The 25,411-nt window shown below is 48.1% G+C and overlaps 1 protein-coding gene across 1 annotated transcript in view; it reads left to right on the top strand.

Moving 5' to 3' along the window:
* Window positions 1-22,819, top strand: part of RNF126 (ring finger protein 126) — a 99,551-nt gene extending 76,732 nt beyond the window's left edge. The window contains exons 8-9 of the mRNA XM_063914483.1: window positions 14,422-14,537; window positions 22,186-22,819. Coding sequence (XP_063770553.1) covers window positions 14,422-14,537; window positions 22,186-22,341 — 272 coding nt within the window. The 3' untranslated portion in view covers window positions 22,342-22,819. The remainder of the gene's footprint in view (window positions 1-14,421; window positions 14,538-22,185) is intronic.
* The last annotated feature ends 2,592 nt before the right edge of the window (window positions 22,820-25,411 follow it).

The following is a 25,411-nucleotide window of genomic DNA, read 5'->3' as shown; positions in this document are numbered from 1 at the left end:
CACGTGGATTCTACTTGGACAAGTGGACAGAGGTCGGCGTGTGAACATAGGTAAGTATGTGTGTGTGTCGACATGTGTGAAATAAAGTTTTACTCTCACGGTGTGCGTGTCCTGTTTTTATTTGGGTATTTTTTTCCCAGTAGAACTACAGGTACCAGCGGGCCCGTTTTTCTCCCACATGCTGGTACTTGTGGTTCTCCAAGTACCAGCTTGCGGGGGAGGCTTGCTAGGACTTGTAGTATTACTGGATAAAACAATATTCTTTCAATTTTCTCAAGGCTATCAGCCCCCCATCCGCAGCCCTTGGATGGGGGGGACAGCCTCGGGCTTCACCCCTGGCCCTTGGGTGGCTGGGGGGGGGGACCCCTTGATTGAAGGGGTCCCCACTCCCCCAGGGTACCCTGGCCAGGGGTGACTAGTTGGATATTTAATGCCACGGCCGCAGGGCGCTGTATAAAAGTGACCCCCGGCTGTGGCATTATCTGTCCAGCTAGTGGAGCCCGATGCTGATGTAAAAAATACGGGGGACCCCTACTCTTTTTGTCCCCCGTATTTTCTCTAACGTCCTAGTGGATGCTGGGGACTCCGTAAGGACCATGGGGAATAGACGGGCTCTGCAGGAGACTGGGCACTCTAAGAAAGATTTAGTACTACTGGTGTGCACTGGCTCCTCCCTCTATGCCCCTCCTCCAGACCTCAGTTAGAATCTGTGCCCGGTCAGAGCTGGGTGCTTTTAGTGGGCTCTCCTGAGCTTGCTATTAAGAAAGTATTTTAGTTAGGTTTTTTATTTTCAGAGAGCTTCTGCTGGCAACAGACTCTCTGCTACGAGGGACTGAGGGGAGAGAAGCAAACCTACTAACTGCGGCTAGGTTGCACTTCTAAGGCTACTGGACACCATGAGCTCCAGAGGGTTCGAACACAGGATCTTAACCTTTGTCGTCCGTTCCCGGAGCCGCGCCGCCGTCCCCCTTGCAGAGCCAGAAGACAGAAGCCGGCAGAAGCAAGAAGACATCGAAATCGGCGGCAGAAGACTCCTGTCTTCACATGAGGTAGCGCACAGCACTGCAGCTGTGCGCCATTTCTCCCACACTAACCCACACACTCCGGTCACTGTAGGGTGCAGGGCGCAGGGGGGGGCGCCCTGGGCAGCAATTAAGTACCTCCTGGCAAAAGCAGCATATATACAGTTGGACACTGTTATATGCATGAGCCCCTACCATTAATTTTACACAAAATCGCGGGAGAAGCCCGCCGCTGAGGGGGCGGGGCCTTCTTCCTCAGCACTCACCAGCACCAGTTTCTCTCCACAGCTCCGCTGAGAGGAAGCTCCCCAGGCTCTCCCCTGCACGATAGAGAGGGTGAAAAAGAGAGGGGGGGGGGCACATAAATTTGGCGTAAAAACAATATATACAGCAGCTACTGGGTTAACACTAAGTTACTGTGTGATTCCTGGGTCATATAGCGCTGGGGTGTGTGCTGGCATACTCTCTCTCTCTCTGTCTCTCCAAAGGGCCTTGTGGGGGAACTGTCTTCAAAGTGAATTTATTGCACAAAAGATTAGAGAACAGACAGGAAATCTACCCATGTCTGTCCCTGTGTCAGCATTGTGACCTTCAGAGTCTCACAATGCTCACTATCCAAAATAATAAACACTGATATCGACACGGAGTTTGACTCCAGTGTCGACTACGATAATGCAAAGTTACAGCCAAGATGGCTGAAAGGTATTCAATATATGATTATTGTAATAAAATATGATTTGCATATCACTGATGACTCATTTGTCCCTGACACAAGGGTACACATGTTAAGGGGAAGAAAGCTGAGGTAAATTTCCCTCCTCTCATGAGGAAAAAGAGCGGGAATCTCCAGACAAGAGACTGCAGCTTCCCACAAAAAATTCTCAGGCAGTATCCTTTCCCCACTAGGGCCAGGATGTGTTGGGAATCTTCCCCTAGGGTGTCCTGTTTGCACAGAAGGTATCACTAGCTATTCTCAGGGATCCTGCAGATAGCGTGCACATTCTAGTATACTACTCAGACCGGCGATTGTGTCGGCATGGGTTTATAGCGCTGTGGCAGCGTGGACAGGTACCTTATCAGCAGAGATTGAGACCCTAGTATGCATATAGAGATATATATATATATAGATAGAGATAGAGATATATATATATCAAAGATGCTGTCTTAAGTGATATATATATATATATATATATATATATATATATATATATATATATATATATATATAAAACATGCCCAAAGAGACATGAGTATACTGGGTCCTAGAGTCAAAGCTATGTCGATTTCTCTATCGTCCTAGTGGATGCTGGGGTTCCTGAAAGGACCGTGGGGAATAGCGGCTCCGCAGGAGACAGGGCACAAAAAGTAAAGCTTTAGGATCAGGTGGTGTGCACTGGCTCCTCCCCCTATGACCCTCCTCCAAGCCTCAGTTAGATTTTTGTGCCCGGCCGAGAAGGGTGCAATCTAGGTGGCTCTCCTAAAGAGCTGCTTAGAAAAGTTTAGCTTAGGTTTTTTATTTTACAGTGAGTCCTGCTGGCAACAGGATCACTGCAACGAGGGACTTAGGGGAGAAGAAGTGAACTCACCTGCGTGCAGGATGGATTGGCTTCTTTGGCTACTGGACATTAGCTCCAGAGGGACGATCACAGGTACAGCCTGGATGGTCACCGGAGCCTCGCCGCCGGCCCCCTTGCAGATGCTGAAAAGAGAAGAAGGTCCAGAATCGGCGGCAGAAGACTCCTCAGTCTTCTTAAGGTAGCGCACAGCACTGCAGCTGTGCGCCATTGCTCTCAGCACACTTCACACGGCAGTCACTGAGGGTGCAGGGCGCTGGGAGGGGGGCGCCCTGGGAGGCAATGTAAACCTATTTTTTGGCAAAAAATACCTCACATATAGCCTCCGGGGGCTATATGGAGATATTTAACCCCTGCCAGAATCCGTTGAAGAGCGGGAGACGAGCCCGCCGAAAAAGGGGCGGGGCCTATCTCCTCAGCACACAGCGCCATTTTCCCTCACAGAAAGGCTGGAGGGAAGGCTCCCAGGCTCTCCCCTGCACTGCACTACAGAAACAGGGTTAAAACAGAGAGGGGGGGCACTAATTTGGCGTTAGAAATATATAAAAAGATGCTATAAGGGAAAACACTTATATAAGGTTGTCCCTATATAATTATAGCGTTTTTTGGTGTGTGCTGGCAAACTCTCCCTCTGTCTCTCCAAAGGGCTAGTGGGTCCTGTCCTCTATCAGAGCATTCCCTGTGTGTGTGCTGTGTGTCGGTACGTGTGTGTCGACATGTATGAGGACGATGTTGGTGAGGAGGCGGAGCAATTGCCTGTAATGGTGATGTCACTCTCTAGGGAGTCGACACCGGAATGGATGGCTTATTTAGGGAATTACGTGATAATGTCAACACGCTGCAAGGTCGGTTGACGACATGAGACGGCCGACAAACAATTAGTACCGGTCCAGACGTCTCAAAAACACCGTCGGGGGTTTTAAAACGCCCGTTTACCTTAGTCGGTCGACACAGACACGGACACTGAATCCAGTGTCGACGGTGAATAAACAAACGTATTCCTTATTAGGGCCACACGTTAAGGGCAATGAAGGAGGTGTTACATATTTCTGATACTACAAGTACCACAAAAGAGGGTATTATGTGGGATGTGAAAAAACTACCTGTAGTTTTTCCTGAATCAGATAAATTAAATGAAGTGTGTGATGATGCGTGGGTTCTCCCCGATAGAAAATTATTGGCGGTATACCCTTTCCCGCCAGAAGTTAGGGCGCGTTGGGAAACACCCCTTAGGGTGGATAAGGCGCTCACACGCTTATCAAAACAAGTGGCGGTACCGTCTATAGATAGGGCCGTCCTCAAGGAGCCAGCTGACAGGAGGCTGGAAAATATCATATAAAAGTATATACACACATACTGGTGTTATACTGCGACCAGCGATCGCCTCAGCCTGGATGTGCAGAGCTGGGGTGGCTTGGTCGGATTCCCTGACTAAAAATATTGATACCCTTGACAGGGACAGTATTTTATTGACTATAGAGCATTTAATGGATGCATTTCTATATATGCGAGATGCACAGAGGGATATTTGCACTCTGGCATCAAGAGTAAGTGCGATGTCCATATCTGCCAGAAGATGTTTATGGACACGACAGTGGTCAGGTGATGCAGATTCCAAACGGCACAAAGGTGTATTGCCGTATAAAGGAAGAGGAGTTATTTGGGGTCGGTCCATCGGACCTGGTGGCCACGGCAACTGCTGGAAAATCCACCGTTTTTACCCTAAGTCACATCTCTGCAGAAAAAGACACCGTCTTTTCAGCCTCAGTCCTTTCGTCCCTATAAGAGTCATATTTGCCCAGGGATAGAGGAAAGGGAAGAAGACTGCAGCAGGCAGCCCATTCCCAGGAACAGAAGCCTTCCACCGCTTCTGCCAAGCTCTCAGCATGACGCTGGGACCGTACAGGACCCCTGGATCCTACAAGTAGTATCCCAGGGGTACAGATTGGAATGTCGAAACGTTTCCCCCTCGCAGGCTCCTGAAGTCTGCTTTACCAAGGTATCCCTCCGACAAGGAGGCAGTATGGGAAAAAATTCACAAGTTGTATTCCCAGCAGGTGATAATCAAATTACCCCTCCTACAGCAAGGAAAGGGGTATTATTCCACACTATATTGTGGTACTGAAGCCAGAAGGCTAGGTGAGACCTATTCTAAATCTAAAAAAATTTGAACACTTACAAAGGTTCAAATCAAGATGGAGTCACTCAGAGCAGTGATAACGAACCAGGAAGAAGGGGACTATATAGTGTCCCGGGACATCAGGGATGCTTACCTCCATGTCCCAAATTTGCCCTTCTCACTAAGGGTACCTCAGGTTCGTGGTATAGAACTGTCACTGTCAGTTTCAGACGCTGCCGTTTGGATTGTCCACGGCACCCCGGGTCTTTACCAAGGTAATGGCCGAAATGATGATTCTTCTTTGAAGAAAAGGCGTCTTAATTACCCCTTACTTGGACGATCTCCTGATAAGGGCAAAGTCCAGGGAACAGTTGGAGGTCGGAGTAGCACTATCTCGGATACTGCTACAACAGCACGGATGGATTCTAAATATTCCAAAATCGCAGCTGATCCTGACGACACGTCTGCTGTGCCTAGGGATGATTCTGGACACAGTCCAGAAAAAGGTGTTTCTCCCGGATGAGAAAGCCAGGGAGTTATCCGAGCTAGTCAAGAACCTCCTAAAACCAGGAAAAGTGTCAGTACATCATTGCACAAGGGTCCTGGTAAAAATGGTGGCTTCCTACGAAGCAATTCCATTCGGCAGATTTCACGCAAGAACTTTTCAGTGGGATCTGCTGGACAAATGGTCCGGATCGCATCTTCAGATGCATCAGCGGATAACCCTATATCCAAGGACAAGGGTGTCTCTCCTGTGGTGGTTACAGAGTGCTCATCTTCTAGAGGGCCGCAGATTCGGCATTCAGGATTGGATGCTGGTGACCACGGAGGCCAGCCCGAGAGGCTGGGGAGCAGTCACACAAGGAAAAAATTTCCAGGGAGTGTGATCAAGTCTGGAGACTTTTCTCCACATAAATATACTGGAGCTAAGGGTAAATTTATAATGCTCTAAGCTTAGCAAGACCTCTGCTTCAAGGTCAGCCGGTATTGATCCAGTGGGAAAAACATCACGGCAGTCGCCCACGTAAACAGACAGGGCGGCACAAGAAGCAGGAGGGCAATGGCAAAAACTGCAAGGACTTTTCGCTGGGCGGAAAATCATGTGATAGCACTGTCAGCAGTGTTTCATTCCGGGAGTGGAAACTGGGAAGCAGACTTCCTCAGCAGGCACGACCTCCACCCGGGAGAGTGGAAACTTCATCGGGAAGTTTTTCCACATGATGGTGAACCGTTGGGAAATACCAAAGGTGGACATGATGGCGTCCCATCTGAACAAAAAACGGGACAGGTATTGCGCCAGGTCAAGAGACCCTCAAGCAATAGCTGTGGACGTTCTGGTAACACCGTGGGTGTACCAGTCGGTGTATGTCTTCCCTCCTCTGCTTCTCATACCTAAGGTACTGAGAATTATAAGACGTAGAGGAGTAAGAACTATACTCATGGCTCCGGATTGGCCAAGAAGGACTTGGTACCCGGAACTTCAAGAGATGCTCACAGAGGACTTATGGCCTCTGCCGCTAAGAAGGGACTTGCTTCAGCAAGTACCATGTCTGTTCCAAGACTTACCGCAGCTGCGTTTGACGGCATGGCGGTGGAACGCCGGATCCTAAGGGAAAAAGGCATTCCGGAAGAGGTCATTCCTACCCTGGTCAAAGCCAGGAAGGAGGTGACCGCACAACATTATCACCACATGTGGCGAAAATATGTTGCGTGGTGTGAGGCCAGGAAGGCCCCACGAAGAAATTTCAACTCGGTCGATTCCTGCATTTCCTGCAAACAGGAGTGTCTATGGGCCTCAAATTGGGGCCCATTAAGGTTCAAATTTCGGCCCTGTCGATTTTCTTCCAGAAAGAATTGGCTTCAGTTCCTGAAGTCCAGAAGTTTGTCAAGGGAGTATTGCATATACAACCCCCTTTTGTGCCTCCAGTGGCACTGTGGGATCTCAACGTAGTTCTGGGATTCCTCAAATCACATTGGTTTAAAACCAGTCAAATCTGTGGATTTGAAGCATCTCACATGAAAAGTGACCATGCTCTTGGCCCTGGCCTGGGCCAGGCGAGTGTCAAATTGGTGGGTTTTTTCTCAAAAAAGCCCATATCTGTTTGTCCATTCGGACAGGGCAGAGCTGCGGACTCGTCCCCAGTTCTCTCCCTAAGGTGGTGTCAGTGTTTCACCTGAACCAGCTTATTGTGGTGCCTTGCGCCTACTAGGGACTTGGAGGACTCCAAGTTGCTGGATGTTGTCAGGGCCCTGAAAGTATAGGTTCCAGGACGGCTGGAGTCAGGAAAACTGACTTGCTGTTATCCTGTATGCACCCAACAAACTGGGTGCTCTTGCTTCTAAGCAGACTATTGCTAGTTGGATGTGTAATACAATTCAGCTTGCACATTCTGTGGCAGGCCTGCCACAGCCAAAATATGTAAATGCCCATTCCACAAGGAAGGTGGGCTCATCTTGGGCGGCTGCCCGAGGGGTCTCGGCTTTACAACTTTGCCGAGCGGCTATTTAGTCAGGGGCAAACACGTTTGTAAAATCCTACAAATTTGATACCCTGGCTAAGGAGGACCTGGAGTTCTCTCATTCGGTGCTGCAGAGTCATCCGCACTCTCCCGCCCGTTTGGGAGCTTTGGTATAATCCCCATGGTCCTTTCAGGAACCCCAGCATCCACTAGGACGATAGAGAAAATAAGAATTTACTTACCGATAATTCTATTTCTCGGAGTCCGTAGTGGATGCTGGGCGCCCATCCCAAGTGCGGATTATCTGCATTACTTGTACATAGTTACAAAAATCGGGTTATTATTGTTGTGAGCCATCTTTTCAGAGGCTCCGCTGTTATCATACTGTTAACTGGGTTCAGATCACAGGTTGTACAGTGTGATTGGTGTGGCTGGTATGAGTCTTACCCGGGATTCAAAATCCTTCCTTATTGTGTACGCTCGTCCGGGCACAGTATCCTAACTGAGGCTTGGAGGAGGGTCATAGGGGGAGGAGCCAGTGCACACCACCTGATCCTAAAGCTTTACTTTTTGTGCCCTGTCTCCTGCGGAGCCGCTATTCCCCATGGTCCTTTCAGGAACCCCAGCATCCACTACGGACTCCGAGAAATAGAATTATCGGTAAGTAAATTTTTATTTTCTGGTTGACGTGTCCTGTAGAATATGCAATGGACAGATGATGCCGACTTAAGAGGCATGTGGAAGGCTGAGGATTGTGTGGAGAAGGGTTCTCGGACCTGGTCTACACAGCTATAGCGGGTAATTCTGATATTTTGCCTTATATTCCTGCACAGCCTAGGAAAGCACGACATTATCAAATGCAGCCTTTCGAATAAAGAAACAAGAAAGTCCGAGGTGCGTCCTTTCTTGCCAGAGGCGGGGGCACAGGAAAGAAGCTGCACAACACAGCTAGTTCCCAGGAACAGAAGTCCTCCCCGGCCTCTACAAAAATCCACCGCAAGGTGGAGCTAGGCCCGGTGGGGGCACGCCTTCGTCAGTTCAGCCACAAGTGGGTTCACTCCCTATTAGATCCCTGGGCAATAGATATTGTGTCTCAGGGATACAAGCTGGACTTTGAGAAGATGCCCCCTCACCGACGGCCCTGCCGGCTTCCCCCCACGAGAGGGAAACAGTGTTAACTGCAATTAATAAATTGTATCTTCAACAGGTGGTGGTCAAGGTTCCCCTCCTTCAACAAGGAGGGGGTTATTATTCGACCATGTTGTAGTCCCGAAACCAGACGGTTCGGTCGGACCCATATTGAATTTAAAATCCCTGAACATATACCTGAAAGGGTTCAAGTTCAAGATGGAATCGCTAAGAGCGGTTATTGCAAGCCTGAAAGGGGGAGATTTTATGGTGACTCGGGACATAAAGGATGCATACTTTCATGTCCCCATTTATCCACCTCATCAGGCGTACCTCAGAATTGCGGTACGGGATGGTCATTACCAATTTCAGACGTTGCCGTTTGGTCTCTCCACGGCCTTCAGAATTTTCACCAAGGTAATGGCGGAAATGATGGTGCTCCTGCGGAAGCAAGGTGTCACTATTATCACGTACTTGGACGATCTCCTCATAAAAGCGAGATCAAGAGAGCAGTTGCTGAACAGCGTATCACTTTCTCTGGAAGTGAAACGGCAACACGGCTGGAGTCTATATATTCCAAAGTCGCAGTTGGTTCTTACAGCTCATCTGCCTCTCCTAGGCATGATCCTAGACACAGACCAGAAAAGGGTTTATCTCCCGATAGAGAGAGCTCAGAAGCTCGTGACACTGGTCAGGAATCTATTAAAACCAAAACAGGTGTCAGTGCATCACTGCACTCGAGTCCTGGGAAGGAGGGTGGCATCATTCGAGGCCATTCCCTTCGGCAGGTTCCATAGGAGGACCTTCCAATGGGACTTACTGGATAAGTGGTCCGGATCACATCTTCGGATGCATCGGTTAATCACCCTATCCCCCTTAGCCAGGGTGTCTCTCCTGTGGTGACTGCAGAGTGCTCACCTTCTCGAAGGTCGCAGATTCGGCATTCAGGACTGGGTCCTGGTGACCACGGATGCAAGCCTCCGAGGGTGGGGGGCAGTCACACAGGGAAGATATTTCCAAGGGCTGTGTTCAAGGCAGGAGACTTGCCTTCACATCAATATCCTGGAACTAAGGGCCATATACAACGCCCTAAGTCAAGCGGAGACCCTGCTTCGCGACCAACCGGTTCTGATCCAGTCAGACCGCAGTGGCTCATGTAAACCGCCAAGGCGGCACAAGGAGCAGGGTGGCGATGGTAGAAGCCACCAGAATTCTTCGCTGGGCGGAGAATCACGTAAGCGCACTGTCAGCAGTGTTCATTCCGGGAGTGGACAACTGGGAAGCAGACTTCCTCAGCAGGCACGACCTCCACCCGGGAGAGTGGGGACTTCATCAGGAAGTCTTCACGCAGATTGCAAATCGATGGGAACTGCCACAGGTGGACATGATGGCGTCCCGCCTCAACAAAAAGCTAAAAAGGTATTGCGCCAGGTCAAGGGACCCTCAGGCGATAGCTGTGGACACACTAGTAACACCGTGGGTGTTCCAGTCGGTCTATGTGTTTCCTCCTCTTCCTCTCATACCAAAGGGGCTGAGAATTGTAAGAAAAAGAGGAGTGAGAACAATACTCATTGTTCCGGATTGGCCAAGAAGGACTTGGTACCCGGAACTGCAAGAAATGCTCACAGAGGACCCATGGCCTCTGCCTCTCAGACAGGACCTGTTGCAACAAGGGCCCTGTCTGTTTCAAGACTTACCGCGGCTGCGTTTGACGGCATGGCGGTTGAACGCCGGATCCTAGCGGAAAAAGGCATTCCGGATGAAGTTATTCCTACGCTGATAAAGGCTAAGAAGGACGTGACAGCAAAGCATTATCACCGTATATGGCGAAAATATGTTGCTTGGTGTGAGGCCAGGAAGGCACCTACAGAGGAATTCCAGCTGGGTCGATTCCTGCACTTCCTACAGTCAGGAGTGACTATGGGCCTAAAATTAGGGTCCATAAAGGTCCAGATTTCGGCCCTATCCATTTTCTTTCAAAAAGAACTCAGGCTTCACTGCCTGAGGTTCAGACGTTTGTTAAGGGAGTGCTGCATATTCAGCCCCCTTTTGTGCCACCGGTGGCACCTTGGGATCTTAACGCGGTGTTGGGTTTCCTGAAATCCCACTGGTTTGAGCCACTTAAGACTGTGGAGCTAAAGTATCTCACGTGGAAAGTGGTCATGCTGTTGGCCTTAGCTTCGGCTAGGCGTGTGTCAGAATTGGCGGCTTTGTCATGTAAAAGCCCCTATCTGGTTTTCCATATGGACAGGGCAGAATTGCGGACTCGTCCGCAATTTCTGCCAAAGGTGGTGTCATCTTTTCATTTGAACCAACCTATTGTGGTGCCTGCGGCTACTTGTGACTTGGAGGATTCCAAGCTGTTTGACGTAGTCCGGGCTTTGAAGATTTAGGTAACCAGAACGGCTGGAGTCAGGAAGACTGACTCACTGTTTATCCTGTATGCATCCAACAAGCTGGGTGCTCCTGCTTCAAAGCAAACTATTGCTCGCTGGATCTGTAACACGATTCAGCAGGCTCATTCTGCGGCTGGATTGCCGCATCCAAAATCAGTGAAAGCCCATTCCACAAGGAAGGTGGGCTCTTCTTGGGCGGCTGCCCGGGGGGTCTCGGCATTACAGCTTTGCCGAGCTGCTACTTGGTCGGGTTCAAACACCTTTGCAAAATTCCACAAGTTTGATACCCTGGCTGAGGAGGACCTTGTGTTTGCTCATTCGGTGCTGCAGAGTCATCCGCACTCTCCCGCCCGTTTGGGAGCTTTGGTATAATCCCCATGGTCCTTACGGAGTACCCAGCATCCACTAGGACGTTAGAGAAAATAAGATTTTACTCACCGGTAAATCTATTTCTCGTAGTCCGTAGTGGATGCTGGGCGCCCGTCCCAAGTGCGAACTTTCTGCAATACGTGTATATAGTTATTGCTTAATAAAGGGTTATGTTATGTTGGCATCCATTGGTTGATGCTCTGTTGTTTGTTCATACTGTTAAGTGGGTAAGTTTATCACAAGTTATACGGTGTGATTGGTGTGGCTGGTATGAGTCTTACCCTGGGTTCCAAAATCCTTTCCTTGTAATGTCAGCTCTTCCGGGCACAGTTTCCTTAACCGATGTCTGGAGGAGGGGCATAGAGGGAGGAGCCAGTGCACACCAGTAGTACTAAATCTTTCTTAGAGTGCCCAATCTCCTGCGGAGCCCGTCTATTCCCCATGGTCCTTACGGAGTCCCCAGCATCCACTACGGACTACGAGAAATAGATTTACCGGTGAGTAAAATCTTATTTTTTGCATCAGCACCAGGCGCAGAGCCCGGTGCTGGTTTTAAAAATACGGGGGATCCCCTGTCATTTTTCCCCCGGATTTTTAGAACCAGGACCGGCTCGAAGAGCCCGAGGCTGGTTATGCTTAGGAGGGGGGACCCCACGCAATTTTTTTTCTGATTTTTACCATTCCATTTAAAAAAAATAAAAATAAAAATATTTTTAAAAATATATAAATAATACTTGTGCCTCCAAAATAGACAAACCAAGTACCTAATCCCTTCTAATATAAATAGATATGCTATTACCAATAAAAAAAACACCAAAAAAAACATGTTTTTAAATTTTTTTATTAGTTTCCGCCACCAAAGTGTGGCGGATTGAAAAGGACGAATTTACTGTCTAAAAGCACTGTTGTCGAATTTCCAAACTTCAATTGAATATACTTTTGGCAAATTGCCGCATTTGTACCATTGCAGAAATGTCGAATTTGACAAATGTCGAATTTCAAAAAGTCGAATTTGGAAAGTCCGTTTTTTTGACGGAAAGTACTGAATTGCATTGTTGAATTATTTTTTTTGGCGAAAATGTCCCGTTTTTCGACATTTTCGGGAATTCGACCGCAATTGCATATACCCCATAGTCAATGTTGAGATGCCTGCACAGTTTATTTTTCCTTGCGGACCGTGCATCGGCATCACAAGGACTGTACACACGGTGCGATAGGCACTATATTTTCTTATGATTTTCACTATATAGTCAAAATCATAAGAAAAATCGTACCGTGTGTACACTCCTTTACAGTCAATGCAGGCAGTAAGTACTACACCGACAAACCCCACGCGGAGGAAGGAGCTATCTGTATAACCTAAATGCTCAGAGGGGGTAATTCCAAGTTGATCGCAGCAGGAAATTTTTTAGCAGTTGCGCAAAACCATGTGCACTGCAGGTGCGGCAGATATAACGTTTGCAGAGAGAGTTAGATTTGGGTGGGTAATTTTGTTTCTGTGCAGGGTAAATACTGGCTGCTTTATTTTTACACTGCAATTTAGATTGCAGATTGAACACACCCCACCCAAATCTAACTCTCTCTGCACATGTTATATCTGCCTCCCCTGCAGTGCACATGGTTTTGCCCAATTGCTAACGAGCTTGAAGCTGCGATCAACTTAGAATTACCCCCTGAGTGAAGTATAAAGGGAGACCAGATGGCTGTACAACTCTACAGAGACAAGCTGAAGCAGGCACTGAGTGAGAAAGCTGTCCTGAATCTTTGTGAGGAAGGGGAAACAGAGTAGGAGTCACCCTGTGGCAGGATGCCTGCTCAGAGGGAAAGTGGTAAAGGGGGGGAGGCCTACCTTCCCCTTCTGACATGGACTCCAGGGCAAATGGCTGCCTTCATAGAAGTACCCCGTTGCCTAACTGCCCTGGTGGTCTAGAGGGGGCGCAGAACGACTTGGGCACCCACGGTCAGCACCGGTAGTGACAGGAATTAGGTGAAGAATATTAATGTAACCTTATTCCAAAAAATAAATACATTATTTTTTCAATTATTGGGACATCAGTCGGGACCATCTGTAACATTGCTACGTTACTTTTTCCACCCCAGACAGCTGCCAGGTACACTTGGAGTGGTTTACTCTTCTACAGTGGCTGCCATTGTCTGCAGCTGCTGGGTGGGGGGTCCTTCTGTGCTAACCGATCGATCAGCAATGATTGACAGCACGGCATCACTGAAGGCAGGGTGCAGGGGAGGGGTTCCTCTGAGAGCAGCAGCTCGGGGAAATTTCCCTTCCCTGCAGCTGCTAACACTGTTTAACTGACTGGGCGCATTCTGTGCGACCAGGTCAGATAAAGCACTTGCTGGTATGGTCGCATCTGATGCCACCATGCCAGGCAAGTGGTTGAAGCTGTGTTCAGCCTTCAGAATATGGGAAGAGGCCCTATAAAATTCAACCGCAAAATACTCTGGATTAATTGAGCAGAGTCTAAGTGTGTTGCTCACTTCCCTTATCGGTTGCTGACAACCTGAGTTGTCTTTTTTTGGGGGGGATCTGTTTTGGCTGTCAGCTAACCTTAAGGAAGCTATCATGAACTTGCCATTTCAACCTTATTTTGTGAAGTGCTGTAAGATCCCAGCATTTCTAGAACATTGTGTTACTTTTTAGAGTATTTTTTTTTCTTTTTTTTGCATGTGCGGATGGTAAATGCTGATGCTTGTGTGGTAAAAGTTGGTTTTCTTTGTGCTTTTTCCCCTAAAAGCTCATTTATTGTTCCAGGTTTTACACCGCTAAGAAATGTTGGAAATATTGGGGGTAATTCCAAGTTGATCGCAGCAGGAAATTTTTTAGCAGTTGGGCAAAATCATGTGCACTGCAGGGGGGTGGGGGGGGGGCAGATATAACATGTGCAGAGAGAGTTAGATTTGGGTGGGTTATTTTGTTTCTGTGCCGGGTAAATACTGGCTGCTTTATTTTTACACTGCAAATTAGATTGCAGATTGAACACACCACACCCAAATCTAACTCTCTCTGCACATGTTATATCTGCCTCCCCTGCAGTGCACATGGTTTTGCCCAACTGCTAACAAAGGGGCAGATGTATTAACCTGGAGAAGGCATAAGGAAGTGATAAACCAGTGATATGTGCAAGGTGATAAAGGCACCAGCCAATCAGCTCCAATATGTAAATTAACAGTTAGGAACTGATTGGCTGGTGCGTTTATCACCTTGCACAGATCACTGGTTTATCACTTCCTTATGCCTTCTCCAGGTTAATACATCTGCCCCAAAGTTCCTGCTGCGATCAACTCAGAATTACCCCCATTGCTCTATATTTTGCTTACTAGTATATCTTCCCCTAGGTTCTGGCTTGGAATGTCCAGTGTGCAAAGAGGATTATACAGTTGGTGAAAATGTGCGACAACTTCCATGCAATCACTTATTTCACAATGACTGTATCATCCCCTGGTTAGAGCAGGTAAGTGTTTGGACACATTTTCTTAAAGAAGAGACTTCTGTCTTACTGAATTCAGGAAGATAGCTGTCCATTGTCCTCTTACAACCTTTTTGGGTGACACTGCAAACTCTGGGTTTAGAGAAGAGTCTGAAGAGTAGGCGCTAAAGAGTTAATCTGTTGGAGCTGAACCCCCTCCTCCCACCACCTCCAGCAACTCTGTTTTGTATTTATTGTCTAAGAATTTGATATGAGGATTTTTCTCTTCTATTTCTAATATTTTGGTTTATTTAGGCATCTCAATCTCTTTAGGTGCTCAGCATGCTGGAAGAGCAGTGTGCGCAGCGCTAGTAACCTGTGTTGTTCCTCCCTCTAGGCCGCAGCCCCCTCCATGTGGGCCTCGGGGGGGGGGGGGGGGGGACACACACCAGACAGTTGGCCTTGGTGGGCTGTTAGTGTTTGTCCCATGTCATTTTATACAGTTTCAGATTCTAGTTCTGTGTGGCCATCTCGACTGCACTTTTATGGTCTCAAGTGCACTGTTTGAACCAATGTTGATAGTCACTACAGTGATGCAGGCCAGGCGGTCTATCACTAAGGTTTCTATTTTTCTCTCTCCGTTTCTTTTTGCTGCTCGGTGTTGACTTGCTGTCTCTGGCTTTGTGGAATTCCAGAATTCTGTTATTTCTGTTTATGTGATCCTGTTATGTCATTTTGTGTAGTCTAATTATTGTGTATAGTCTTAAATGCGACAATATTGTGATACCCCACCACAAGGGTTTCGTAGATGAATTGTTGCACAGTAAGGCACCAGTCTTTTTTTTTTTTTTTTTTGCTTTTAGATCATAGTCCCTATTATACTCCGTACCTACACCAGTAGTGCCATCCTATAATACTACCTACACATTTCCCTCTTTTTAGGGACTTTTGGGCTAGTCTCCAGGTATTTACAGGGGCAACGGTCGCTGGTTGAAGCGCCTTTTTACCATATCTTTGTACTTCCACTAACATTCTATTTGGCCGTGATGCACTACTTGGGCAGGTGCCTCGTTTAAGCAGCTGTGCACAGTTGCTATTTAGTCCTCATTGCACAGCTTCACAAAATTGTATTGGTTCTAAACTTTTGTGGCCAAAGATGCCAGTTTTTGGCGTAAAGTTTTGCGCACGGCTCGGATACAGTATGACCTTCCCTTACCCTTGCTTGAGGCTTGGTTTGTGAAATCCCACAGTCTGCAGTGTCCCCCAGGTAGGAGATAAGAGAGGTTACTCACCGTAAAATCAATTCCTGCATTCCTCCCTTGTTTGTGTTTGTTGCATGGTACTTTTTCCTTAAGCTTTGTTGATACATACAGTAAGTTGCTGGAGGAGGAAAGAGTGTTGTGAGAGATGGTGGGTTCAACTTCAACTATTTAGTGCCTAGCATTTAGCCTCTCCTCTAAACCCACATTCTGAATTGTTTGCAACACGGACTCAGAGGGATTGATTTTACAGGGACAAAAAAAATTACTTTTTCTGAATCATGTTGTGACGTTCTGTAATTCTTATATATTGCATTGTGTACTAGTGCTCAGATTATTATGAGGAGGCTTGCAACGTTGAAATGCTTGAAAAATTATTATACGTTATATTATACTTTATAGTATAAGCTTTTGTATTCTTTCACCTGCTGAGAGTTTGCATATGTATTAGTATAATATTGCGTTCAGTACAGATGAAGCCGCGCTCATCCATGTACGTACGTACGTACGTACGTACGTACGTACGTACGTACGTACGCACACACCTTTCATTCCTATGGGTGGCAGCAGGGCTGCAACTGGTCACAGCTCGGCGAATAGTGCAGCATGATGTGACACGTGTATATATGTGCATATGCATCGTAGCAACAATGAGCGTGGCTACATCTGTACATATACATAAGGACAATACTGTCTGCTTTAAGAGACCTCATTCTTGCAACCTTTAGTTAAGAAAAGCATAAGTTTTAGGCAGTTGGGTGGGTTTAGTGTGAATAGCTGCTGCAGCTGTTTGGTTTTTTTTCTTTGTGTGTATGAATCGGTTGTGCTGGGGGATTGGGGAAACAGGCCATATGATGTACTGTATGGGGGCCATTACAGATGTTTGCAGTTGCACATGATCGTAAGTGGATGTGCTCAGTTGATGCCATTTTACTTTGAACATAACTCCCTGTGGGCTGAGCATTTCATATATCCCACAGCTGTCTGTATTTCTCAGACAAATCTGGCATACGTGGGAGTCTTTGCATGCCACTGAGACCAGTGTGAAGTTCAAATAAAATAATGGAGACCTGAAACATCCACTCAGAGCAGGGATTACATGTTTGGTAGCAAAGACATTCTTTCTTTGGTCATCCATAGGGACACAGGCTTCAGTACTGGGTATAGGTGGCTAAGCTGGAGTCTGTGCACCAAATGGTCACATTTTTACTCCAGCAGCCCACGCTCCCTCTCCTATAACCTACCCCCAGCCTAGAGGTCCAGTTTCTTGATGCCTGCAAAGAACTAGCCCTGTCTTTCATGCTTTCGCAGGTAATATTGAAGTTAGTCAACTCACAACTGAGTTCCCCCCTCCTGCTCAACTTGATGACCTTCTAACCGAGGCTTGGACTCGCCTTAACAAGCACTTCAAAGTGCATTGCTACTTTTTATTCGCTACCAGCTGTTGATAGGGCCAAATGGGAGTTCCCTCCTCCGGTGGATGCTCACATTGTCCGGCTGGTCGAATCTACTACCCTTCCTATACCGAACATGGCCTCTTTTAAAAGGATACAATGGACAGGAAGCTGGAAAAGTTACTTCAGGCAATTTTCTGTCATGCAGAAGATATGGCTTGCTTAGTCCTTGCGTCAGCTTGAGTGGCGCTGGGCAGATTCTTTAGAGGATGGTCTCCGATCTGGTGTCCGCAGAATGGAGTTATTGTTCAGCACCCTAACGGTCTAGGTTTTCAGTACATCCATGCTTTGCCACAACTGACTTAATTAGTACCTCAGTCAATTTGATTTAGCCATCTGTTCTTAATCATGGATGTCTTTAAAACCTGGACTGTTGGGGTGCTTTGAGGACTGGTTTTGGGAATCTCTGCTGTAAGGTGTCTGCTTCTGCTGTGGCAATCAGGAGAGCCCTCTGGCTTTGTACTTGGAATGCTAATGCAGGCTCTAAAAAGGCCCTCGAAGCTCTCACTATTTCTGGGAGGTTGTTTTAGGCCCAGAGTTGGACAAGATTGTGGCTATGATAGCCACGTCATTGGGTGCTTTACTTTCATCTGCAGCAGCCGCCAGTCGCGCACTTCTTATTTCCACTCCTTTTGTCTGCAGGGTAAGGCCAGGGATCAAACTTTCCCCAGGTTGCAGGGTTTTTCCAAGGGCTCCAAGTCCAGAGGACAACAGGCCTGGTACACCAGGCGTCCTGCTCCCAAGCCGACCAACATACCTGCGACCTGTTAGGTTGGGCCTCCACCTGGACCACCAGCATGGGAGGCCGGCTTCTGCTTTTCTCAGAAACATGGATGGTGACTATGTACGATGCCTGGTGTCACACCGGGCTGATGATTAAGTTTTGCCGAATGAGTGGTCGTTGAGGAAGTGGATGCCACAGCAGGGAGCAACTGAGGCGGCCAAATGTAGTTCTTTCTCATACAACTAGGAGCTAAAGTCTAGAGGACACTGGTGAAAGAAGGCTCGTTAACTGAAGGATGATTACTAGATTGTCGTAGCTGAAGAGGACTGAAGAAACTGCTAAAGAATGAATGATGAATAGTTGTGACTGATGAACACTCAAGTACACTGCTGAGGAATGGATACTAGATAGTCATGACTGAGGAACACTGCTGAAGAATGGATGCTGAGTAGTCGTGACTGAAGAACACCGCTGAAGAATGGATAATCATGGCTTAGGAGCACTGCAGATGTCCAGAAAGCCCCTCTACGGGTACAGGGCGCCCAGGGATGCTGCCTGGTTTGAGGACAACTGCGGACCGTGGAACAGAGGGAATCCAGCGGAGATGCAGCAAGAGACAGAAGGACGACCAAAAGAGCGGAACAGGAGACCTTAGAAGCATGATAATAACCACAGGGAATTCCTGAGGGAGCTCAAAGCTGGAGCTTCTGCACTGTGCAGTAACATGAAACACTGGCAGCATGCAAGAGTGGGCTGACCCCTTTTGTAAGAAAAAGCTACCTCCCATTGGACTGAGCATACCACAGAGCTCAGCAATTGGACACAGAGAACCTTGGCCTCCAACATGGCGACTCGCATTGCTGCAGACACACAGGAGCACACCCTCTTACCCAGCAAGTTCCCCGCCTCCCACGCTCTGGCAGCTGCACCGTCACAGCCCTGCCGAGCCTCACCACAGCCACGCAGCACTGTCAGTCGGACGTGCAGACCCCGGACGCGGGCTCTGGAGGTAAGCTTCCGGCTCCTAACCTTTTGGGAGCATACTCCAGCCCAATTTTATTGTGCAGGCCTTCCTGTAGATCCAGGGAAAGCAGGAGCACTGCAGGAGTCATCTCCATTTTGGCCTCCAAGGTCATCATCTCAGTACCTCTGTCATTGAGAGGCATAGGCTTCTATGGCAACCTCTTCTTGGTTCAGTAGCTGGACGGCTAATTCTGACTCATCCTCAATCTGAAATATCTCAACAGGTAACTCTGGCACCCCAAGTTCCACATGGAGTCTCTGCGCTCCATCATTCTTGCTCTGGAACTGGGAGACTTCATGACCTCCCTGGATATCCAGGATGCTTATTTGCAAGTAAGTAAGTAAGTAATACTTCCTATTTCAGGCATTTCATTTGGGCTTTCCATGGCTCCTCGTGTTTTCACGAAAGTCATGGTTATGACACATCTCCGGCGTGGAGGGGATGTCAGACTACTACCCTATTTGGACAGCCTACCTCTCCTGGACCAGTCACTGAACGTGCTCAGGGATCATACTTAGTTCAAAGTAGACATACTCCAGTCTCATGAGCGGGTCATCAATTGACACAAGTCCACATTTTCTCAGGAGAGGCTACATTTGGGAGCCTTACTGGACTCCAGGGTCCAGTGGGTATTCATTTTTTTGGACAAACTTTGGTCTTTACAGACCAAAATTTGTGCATTTTTGGGTCACTGTTGTGTGTCGATCCAGTCATGAATGCAGATTCTGGTCTCCACCTTCAACATGGTGGATGGAGTATGCTCCGTTTCATTCCTGTTTGTTACAAATGGAGATTCTGGCCTGGTGGCACAAGTGCCAATGACATGTGAAGTCACAGACAATGGGTTTCTCTAGGGAGGTCAGTCACTCCCTCTTGTGGTGGCTCTACCAGTCACACCTGGATAAGGGCTGTACCTTCTGGATCCAAGACTGAGTCCTACTCACCACTGACGCATGTCTTCAGGGGTGGCTTGCGGGGACTTGTCATCAGATGCTTCTTAGTCGGTAGACAGGCTACCCACCCATCAATATTCTGGAACTTAGAGCAGTGTTTAGAGCTCTTTGCCTAGCACAGCCCCTCCTTCAATATCAGCAGGTCAACATTCAGTCTGACAATGCAACAGCGGTCGCCTACATATATCATCACGGTGGCACTCTTGGTGCTCTGTCTGCAGTCTACATTCCAGGATCCACAGTTAGGAGATGGACTTCCTTGGCGAGTGGGCTCTACACACAGACGTCTTTAAGCTTCCGGTTCTCCGCTAGGGCTTGCCAGACATCAACATGATAGGGTCTTGGCACAACCTGCCTCGCGCACCAGGGATCCAAGAGCTCTCCTGGTGGACACCCTTGCAGTTTGGTGGACCTTCCCACTCCGCAAGTTGAAGTTGGAGGAAGGCACTATGATACAGATTGGCCTGCAGGGCTTGGTATGCAAATTTTCTAGGTCTCTCCATCGACGCCCCATAACTTTTTCCTCTACACCGAATCTACTGTCTCAGGGGCCCATGCTTAAACCTGGATATGGCCCATCTTGCTTTGACAGGATGGCTCTTGACACATCCATCCTGAGAGCTAGGGAGTTCTTAGTCGCTCATTTGTACCATGCTTAATGCCTGGAAGCTTCCTTCTGCCCAGGATTCATTCAGGATCCCTGCAGTCGAAATACCGATGCCGAAATTCTGACACTGCTTGGAATGCGGGTTCCGATATCCCGACAAGGATCACAATCCCGGCGCCGGGATCCTGGGTTTGTCAGTGCTGCAGACAGGTTATCCGTGGGAGTAGGTTTATGTTGCAGGGGGAAGGCTATGGTTAGGCTCCGGGAAAAGGAAGGTTAGGGTTAGGCTGCAGGGGATGGAGGTTTAGGATGTGGGAAAAGGGGATTAGATTTAGGTACTACCAGGGAGGGTTGCGGAAAGTGAGGGTTATGGGGACATTGGGGTAAGGTAAGTATACTTACCTAGCCCCCGTTCTCACCATCTGGATGCTGTGGTTCCAACCACCGGCATAACATACCCAACCCTTCTGCCCAAATTTCTCACCGGGTTTGGAGAACATACTTTGACATTCGTCTTGAAGCTTCAGCCCCAGATCTTTCCTCCTTTCGCAAGGAACTTATGTTTAGTTCTTCAGGCTCTCAAGTCATCCCCCTTTTGAGCCTTGGGACACTAAACATTTGCTGGCTTACATGGAAGAGACTCTTCCTCCTTGCTATCGCATCGGTCCATAGAATGTCTGGCTTGAGATCATTGTCCGTTTCTACTCGGAGCGGGCAACTGAGTGCTAACTTCCTAAGGGGGATTTTTCTCCGGAGCAGGTCTACTTGGATGTTGTGAGGGTCTGCCGGATTTAAGTGGACAGGACAAGAGATCTCCATAAAATCTTTGTCCTGTATGACTTTAACAAACAGAACTGGCTGGCTACTAAGCAGACTTTGACCAGATGGCTCCGTTTGATTATCTGCCTGGCTTATTCTGCGGCAGACCTTCCCACACCTACCATTGTGCGGGCTCATTTCAACTGGTTGGTGGGAACTTCTTGGGCAGTTGATGTGGCGTCAGTGTGAAGCAGTTTTGTAAAGCAGCCAAGAGGTGCTCTGCCCATACCTTCATCAATTTTTTTCCCTTTGACACCTTCGCCTCCGGATGAGGCCGAAGGTTTCTCATCGCAGCTCATGAGCATTCCCTCCCTTAGGGATGAATGCCTTGGGACGTACCAGTGTTGAAGCTTGTGTCCCCTATGGATGACCAGAGAAAAGGAGAATTATTTTCTTACCTGTTAAATCCTTTTCTTGGAATCCATAGGAGACACACAGTAGGGCGCCCACCCTGATGCTCCTGGCTTGAGGGAGAGTTGCACTGTAACCGGTTCCCCTTTTCACCTACAGAGACACTGCTGGTCTTCTCTTTCCTCTTGCTCCATGCCTTGGACTTGTTAACTGGACGTCTAAGCTGGGGGCAGGGTATAGGCTATGTACCTGATTTTGTCTGTGTGTCAGTATGTTTGTGCATTAGTAACTGTTACAGTGGTTTTTATTGTGGGTTGTTTTTTTAACCTTGTGTATTAGTGATAACTTAGAACTAATTGTTTATTTTGAAAGATAGGGTAGTTCCAAGACCTTTATAAATGAACAAGTTTCTCTTTGGCTGTTTGAAAGTTACTGTAATTAGTTGAGTATACAATTCAGAAATATTGGCACGTATTTTAATCCACTGTTTGCTTTTCCACAGCATGATACGTGTCCTGTGTGTAGGAAAAGTCTCAGTGGGCAGAACACAGCTACCAATCCCCCAGGACTAACGGACATGAATTTCTCTGCCTCGTCTGCTTCTTCCTCATCCTCCACATCCCCCACTGATGAAAATAACTCTGCCAATAATTCCTGAGTACCAGAGACCGGGTGGGTGGGGAGCAGTTGCCGGGCACCCGCTCCTTGTCGCTCATTCGTCTGCTGCTTTCTTAACACTGCATTCAGAGCCGAAGGGAACCCCTCACACACGGGTTTCCTAAAAAGGACACTTTAAGGCTCCTGGGGGTTGAGTCTGGGTGTCTCTTCCTCCTTCCCAAGTGGAGCAGCTGGGAACCAAACTTTCATCAATTTTTTTGTTTTTATTTTTTTCCTTCCCTAAAGTGTGACATCTAGCTCCAAAAGACAGAGTGGGTGTGAATATTTTTTTTTATTATTTATATGTGTATATTTCTTTTTTTTTCTTTTTTTTTTTAAAGGTTTGGCTTTCCTCTTTTAAAATACAGAGGTGCGGTAACTCCTTTTTATCATTTTTATTTTTAAAATGCTTTAACGTTTTTAATCTTTAAATTAAACATGTATCATTGATACTGCTCCTGGTGTGAGCAGTTACTGCACTTTGTTTACAGAACGTGTTTTGTTCCACTGTTTGATAGCTATACCTGCAGAATGTGCCATCATTTTCACAGCCATTAGTCTCATATAATTTATAGTTAACTATGAGTGGGGTATGTTCTGTTTCATATTTCATCATTCAGTGGGGTATATGCAATTCACGGCGAATCGCGGCAATTTTTCGCCGTTTTTTAATTCGACTAAATTCGCCAGGTGAATTCCGGCAGGTGGCTGCCGGAATTCACCATATTCAATGAAAAACGGATTCGCCAGAATCGCGGGCGAAAATCGGCCGATTTGGCGGATTTTGCCGCGATTTTAAAAAACGGGGAAAAAACGGGAAAAACCCGGAAAAAAAATGGCGTGGGGTCCCCCCTCCAAAGCATAACCAGCCTCGGGCTCTTCGAGCTGGTCCTGGTTCTAAAAATGCAGGGGAAAAATTGGGCAGGGATCCCCCGTATTTTTAAAACCAGCACCGGGCTCTGCGCCTGGTGCTGGTGCCAAAAATACGGGGGACAAAAAGAGTAGGGGTCCCCCGTATTTTTAACACCTGCATCGGGCTCCACTAGCTGGACAGATAATGCCACAGCCGGGGGTCACTTTTATGCCGTGCCCTGCGGCCGTGGCATTAACTACCCAACTAGTCACCCCTGGCCGGGGTACCCTGGGGGAGTGGGGACCCCTTCAATCAAGGGGTCCCCCCCCCCCAGCCACCCAAGGGCCAGGGGGGTGAAGCCCGAGGCTGCCCCCCCCCATCCAATGGGCTGCGGATGGGGGGGCTGATAGCCTTTTGTGATAATAAAAAGATATTGTTTTTTCCAGTAGTACTACAAGTCCCAGCAAGCCTCCCCCGCAAGCTGGTACTTGGAGAACCACAAGTACCAGCATGCGGGAGAAAAACGGGCCCGCTGGTACCTGTAGTACTACTGGAAAAAAAATACCCAAATAAAAACAGTACACACACACCGTGAAAGTAAAACTTTATTACACACTACCGACACACACATACTTACCTATGTTGACACGCCGACTGCCACGGTCTCCGACGATCCGAGGTACCTGTGGAAAAAATTATACTCGCCTTCCAGCGTCCAGAGATAAATCCACGTCCAGAGAGATAAATCCACGTACTTGTAAAAAAAAAAAAACGCAAATACCCGCTCCATACCGGACTGAAAGGGGTCCCATGCTGACACATCAGACCCCTTTCTCCCGAATGCCGGGACATCACGTGACTCCTGTCACTGAAGTCCCTTCAGCCAATCAGGAAGCGCTACTTCCGTGGCGCTCACCTGATTGGCTGTGCGCTGTCTGTGCTGTCAGACAGCGCATCGCAAAGCCGCTCCATTACTTTCAATGGTGGGAACTTTGCGGGTAGCGGTGGGGTTAACCCGCGGTCAGCCGCTGACCGGCGGGTGACCTCACCGCTAGCCGCTAAGTTCCCACCATTGAATATAATGGACGGGGCTGTGCGATGCGCTGTCTGAGTTCAGACAGCGCACAGCCAATCAGGTGAGCGCAACGAAGTTGCGCTTCCTGATTGGCTTTAGAGACCTTTCAGTGACAGCTGTCACTGAGAGGTCTCTCTGCATTCGGGGATAGGGGTCCCATGTGTCAGCATGGGACCCCTTTCAGTCCGTTTGGTCGGGTGTCCGGTTTGTTATTTTCTACAAGTACGTGGATTTATCTCTGGACCCTGGTTGAGGGGAGTATATTGATCTTTTATTTTCAGGTATCCGTGGATTCTACATGGAGAAAAGGACCGATGTCGGCGTGTGAACATAGGTAAGTATGTGTGTGTCGACGTATGAAATAAAGTTTTACTGTCGACGGTGTGTGTGTCCTGTTTTTTTATTTGGGTATTTTTTTTCCAGTAGTACTACAGGTACCAGCGGGCCCGCTTTTCTCCCGCATGCTGGTACTTGTGGTTCTCCAAGTACCAGCTTGCGGGGGAGGCTTGCTGGGACTTGTAGTACTGCTGGAAAAAACAATTTCTCTATCGTCCTAGTGGATGCTGGGGTTCCTGAAAGGACCATGGGGAATAGCGGCTCCGCAGGAGACAGGGCACAAAAGTAAAGCTTTCCGATCAGGTGGTGTGCACTGGCTCCTCCCCCTATGACCCTCCTCCAAGCCAGTTAGATTTTTGTGCCCGGCCGAGAAGGGTGCAATCTAGGTGGCTCTCCTAAAGAGCTGCTTAGAAAAGTTTAGCTTAGGTTTTTTATTTTACAGTGAGTCCTGCTGGCAACAGGATCACTGCAACGAGGGACTTAGGGGAGAAGAAGTGAACTCACCTGCGTGCAGGATGGATTGGCTTCTTGGCTACTGGACATCAGCTCCAGAGGGACGATCACAGGTACAGCCTGGATGGTCACCGGAGCCTTACCGCCGGCCCCCTTGCAGATGCTGAAGTAAGAAGAGGTCCAGAATCGGCGGCAGAAGACTCCTCAGTCTTCTAAAGGTAGCGCACAGCACTGCAGCTGTGCGCCATTTTCCTCTCAGCACACTTCACACGGCAGTCACTGAGGGTGCAGGGCGCTGGGAGGGGGGCGCCCTGGGAGGCAAATGAATACCTATTTTGGCTAAAAATACCTCAC

The sequence above is a fragment of the Pseudophryne corroboree genome, chromosome 1, assembly GCF_028390025.1.
Source record: "Pseudophryne corroboree isolate aPseCor3 chromosome 1, aPseCor3.hap2, whole genome shotgun sequence".
NCBI classification, from domain to species: domain Eukaryota; kingdom Metazoa; phylum Chordata; class Amphibia; order Anura; family Myobatrachidae; genus Pseudophryne; species Pseudophryne corroboree.
This window is presented reverse-complemented; position numbering and strand designations above follow the sequence as displayed.